This window comes from Chinchilla lanigera, unplaced genomic scaffold (assembly GCF_000276665.1).
Source record: "Chinchilla lanigera isolate Chin_1 unplaced genomic scaffold, ChiLan1.0 scaffold00021, whole genome shotgun sequence".
Lineage (NCBI taxonomy): Eukaryota > Metazoa > Chordata > Mammalia > Rodentia > Chinchillidae > Chinchilla > Chinchilla lanigera.
The window spans coordinates 14064657-14069509 of record NW_004955422.1 but is presented as its reverse complement, the minus strand read 5'-3'; the positions used below and the strand labels follow the sequence as shown (position 1 = coordinate 14069509).

Here is a 4853-nt window from a genome sequence, read left to right as displayed (position 1 = left end):
GGGTCTTGCTATGCAGTTCAGGCTGGCCTTGAGCTCACTTTGTAGCCCAGGCTGGTCTCAAACTTACAATGATCTTCCTGCCTCAGCCTCCCGAGTGCTGGGATTACAGGCATGTGCCACCACACCTGGTGCAAAGTTATTTTATTCTGTTTATTTATTTATTTAGTTAGTTAGTTTTTTTTTTTTCCGGTACTGGGAATCTAACTCATGACCTCACGCTTGCCAGGCAGGTGCTGTGCTGCTGAACTAAATTCCCAGCCAATATTATTTATCTAGATTGCTGAGTTTTTGATGCTTAAATTTCCTCGTTAAGAGATACTTTCTTCCTTCTAGTTCCAGCTTTGGACATCAATATCAGCATATTTGGGGCCTCCTTGGAGCCACCAACCTCAGACTGTCTTATGTTTGACAGAAGAGAGTTAGGTCTTGTTTTTTAATCCAAACTGTTAATATCTGCTTTTTAATTGGGGTATTTAGATGATTTACATTTAATGTGATTATTAATATCGATAAGCTTGTGTCCATTATCCTGCAATTTATTTTCTATTTGTCCTATTTTTTCTTGCTCTTTATTTTTTCCCTCTTTTTCTGACTTTTCCCTTGGGGGAGGGATTAACTGAATAATTAAAAGTTTCATGATTTCCTTCACTGACTTATTAAAACTGTAACTTTTGTTTTCTGACTTTAGTGGTTGTTATAGGGTTCATAACTTGCATCTTCAACTTGTCATAATCTGCTGCTGTAGTCTGGATCTGAAAGGTTCTTCAAAGGCCCACATAGTCATGGCTTAGCTTGTTGCACTGGGAGGCAGTGGAAACTCTCAGAGATGGGGTCTAGTGAGAGCTTTCCAGCCATAGGAAATATGCCCTTGAGGGGGCTAGTGAGACCCTGCTCCTTCTTCTTTATCTCTTTCTTTCAATTCCTAGCCATGAGATGACTGGTTCTGCTCACCATGCACATCCCACCATGCTGTGCCGTTACACCACAGGCCCAAAACAATGGGACCAGCCAACCAAGGACTGGAACCTCTGAAACTGTGAGCCACAATAAATCTTTGTTCTCTATGAGTTGATTATCTCAGGTGTTTACAGCAATAGAAAGCTGATTTAAACACTTTCAAGTGATATCATGCAACTTCACATATAGTGTAAGAACTTTACAACAGAATATTCCCATTTTGTCCTTGTGGCCTTGATGCTATTGTCATACAATTTATTTTCACATATGTTATCAACCCCACACTAGAGACTCATTTTGCTTATACAATAATTTATCATTTTTTTTCCTTGTGGTATGGGGATTGAGCCCAAGACTTTCATACTGAGTTATATCCCCAGCCCTGTTTTTCTTTTGAGACAGGGTCTCACTAAATCACCAAGTTGCCCAGGTTGGGCTCAAACTTGTGTTCCTCCTGCCTCAATCCCCCAGAATTCTGGGATTAAAATCATATGATACCATGCCTGACTTAAACAATCACTTATCTTTTAAAAACATTCAAATAACAAAAGAGTTCACATATAGTTACCACCATTGGTTTGGCGATGTAGCTCAGTGGCACAAGCGCCTGCCTGGCAAGTGCAAGGTCCTGAGTTCGATTCCCGGTACCAAAAAAACAAAAACAAAACCACAGATAGTTACCACATCTGGCGCTCATCTTTGGTTTGTACAGGTCTGCAATTCTTTCTTATGTAATTTTCCTTCTGCTGCAACACTTTCTTTTTTTGCCTTTGAAATTTAAAGAAAAAATTTATTGAAGATCTGAAAAACAATTCCTAAAAGACTGACTTTTCCAGAAAACCGTAGCTACACAATGCATTGCGTCTATCATGTTAAAACGTGCATTAGACACAAATACAAAAACCATGAAATAATTCATCATTCTTCACCAATTTGAGCAAAGATAAAATGCCTAAGGAACAACATGGATGACTTGCAGAGGATGGGCTCTTTAAGCACTGTTAAAAAAAAGAACACAACTGGATGAGTGTGTTCAGTTGTATAGTTGGATTGGACCTCTGGCACTAGGAATCTGAGCATTTTGTCATAGAGCATTAACACGTATTATAAAAGTGCATAGTGTCAAAGGAATAGAACCACCAGCATTCAAAAGCAGCTTTGTCAGCTAGTCAATAAAACACTCTATACCATGTCTCTCTGTTGTCCATCACTGAATACACTGGTAGCAACTTTGAAATGAAAAAAAAGAAGAAAGGAGCTGAAATGCTGAAACCCCTTTTTATTCCTTCTGTTTAAAATCAAACAAAACAAACATCAACTGTTATACACTAACATCTTCAAAGTACACCATTTGTACAAGAGAAAGACTAGGAACAAAAACGTGTGGACAGAGATCCAAACACGGGTGAGAGCACCTCACACCACTTTCTGATGGTACTCAGGAGGGGCCACTTCATAATCACTGGCACTAAGCAAAGTTGCTGAATTCTTTGCCAGATATTTGAGGAAATCATGAAGATAATTCAGTAATAAAGCAAGGCTCTCCTCATCCAGAGGCATATAGGCCAACATTGCTCCAATTCGTACAAATAATCTCAGTAGATGTGGTGCTCTGTACACCCGGGACACGGGTGTGTCAGGGTGATCGGCAAGGATCTCAGCATATTGTGGTCTCTCAGATTTGTAGAGGAGCTGAGTGCCCAGCATTACATTGAAGTATTCTTTCATCCCTGCTACAACCTCGTTAATGGCATACTCCTTATTATCTGTGTTTCCTCGAGATTTCCTATAATCTGCATAGTCCTCTAGAATGGAGTTCACATTCTTCTTGGCAGGAAGATAAAAGAGCTGTTTCTGCCTGGTAATTAGGTTCCAGTCATCAACAAGCTATGATTTTAGCTCTTCAGGGATCTTTACTTTAACTTTAACTCTGTTCATAAATGTTTCTTCATTTTCAACAGTAGGATCATCCAGAGCCCTCTTCCAAGGAGGCTGAGGTGTCTCACTGGTACTGCCACCATCTCCATTACCAGGGGTTTTTTGTTTGTTCTTTTTAGTTTTTACTTTAACATTTTTCTGTTGCAGACAGGATGTCTTCTTTCCTGGAGCAGCCCCCTTTCATCTTTCCCTCTGCATATTGTTCCTGATTGGCCTTTTGAAGTTCTCAATGTTTCTGCAGATCGGTGTCCACATACTTGAGTACTCTGCTTTCTGGTACCCACTCATCCCAATTTTTATTGCAACCACTGTACTGTATAAAGTATTTTACTTGTTTGTCCTTTATGGCAACCTTTACAGACTTAGCTTCATAAATAAGAGGACCATGAAATTGCGATACTCGTTCACCCTCTTGGAACTTGGGTTTTGGGTCCTGCTTGGGCATCATTTATAAGTGAATTGCAGCCTCCTTCTCCCACCACCCCCGACTACTGCCCCCTCCTCTCTACCCCACCAGAGCTGGCATCAGATGCACTGTCAGGCACAGCCACTCTGCACCCTGGGCCCAATTCGCAAGCGCCCGCAGACCTCACAGTCTGCAACACTTTCATTAACATTTTTGTGGTGTAGGTCTGCAAGTTGTGAATTATTTCAGTGTCTAATTGTCTGAAAAAAAAATCATTATTTCTTATACTTTTGGAAGATATTTTCACTGGGTTTTAGAGTCTTAAGTTTATATATTTTTTTCCTTCTAGTACTTTTTGTTTGTTTGTTTTTCTTCCAGTACCAGGAATCGAACTCACAACCTTGCACTTGCCAGGCAGGTGCTTTGCTGCTGAGCTAAATCCCCAACCCCTCTTTCTGGTACTTTAAAGATGTTGTTTCATTGTCTTTTCTTTGCGTTGTTTCCAGTGAGAAAGCTATATCATCCTTAAAATTTTTTGGTAATTTTTCTATTATTTTTACCTTGGTAAAATACATAGGACATAAGATTTACCATGTTAACTGTTTTTAAGTGCACAATTTAGGGGTAGCAAGTACATTCATGTTATGTTGCAACCATCACCACCATCCATCTCCTGCACTTTCTCAAACCGAAACTTTGTCCTTATGAAACACTGACTCCCTACTCCTACCCCAGGTAGATGCTCTTCATTTCTTTGTATAGTTCTGTAATTCCTTCTTATCTAATTTCGCTTCTGCTAAGACATTTTATTAACATTTTTGTAGTGTAGGTCTGCAAGTGTTGAATTATTTCAGTGTTTGAATGTCTGGAAAAAAATCATTATTTCACCCCAGCATTCACCATCTTCCTTTCTGTCTCTATGATTCTGACAACTCTAGGGACTTCACAGAAGTAGAATAAAATATTACTTGTCCTTTGGGGTCTGGCTTATTCCACTGAATATAACATCCTCAAGGTCCATCTATGTTGCTGCTTGTGTCAGAATTTCTTTCCTTTTTAAGACTCATACTCCCTTGTATGGATGGACCACATTTTGTTTATCCATTCATCTGCCAGAGCACACCTGAGCTGCTTCTACCCCCTGGCTATGGTAAACAATGCTGTTATAAACACAGCTGTAAAATATTTTGTATCATCCTTATTTTTAACTCCTCTGTACATAAGTTACTCTTTTGTATATATGTGAATGCCTGTTTTTTTCTCTGGCTACCTTTAGGATTTTTTTCCTTACTACTAGTTCAAGCAATTTGATTAAGCTGTATTTGGTATTGTTTTCTTCCTTAGGGTTTGTTGAGCTTTGTGGATCTGTAAGCTTATTATTCTCATAAAATTAAGAAAAAATCTCACACATTTCTCCCTTCAAATATGTTTTTTGTCTTCTCTTTCTCTCCTTTTATGCAGGGGTTCCAGCTTCATGTATATCAGACCACTTCAGTGGTAGTTGTTATTCAGTTGTTAGATCTCACTCTTTCTTTCTTTTTCTTTTTCTTTT

The 4853-nt window shown here is 39.1% G+C and overlaps 1 protein-coding gene across 1 annotated transcript; it reads right to left on the bottom strand.

Annotated features, from left to right (window-relative positions):
- Window positions 1-2373: 2373 nt before the first annotated feature.
- LOC102014258 (mortality factor 4-like protein 1) lies at window positions 2374-3343 on the bottom strand. The gene is given in 2 exon segments (XM_013513833.1): window positions 2374-3075; window positions 3077-3343. Coding segments are annotated over 2 exon segments (969 nt in total).
- Between the last annotated feature and the right edge of the window lie 1510 nt (window positions 3344-4853).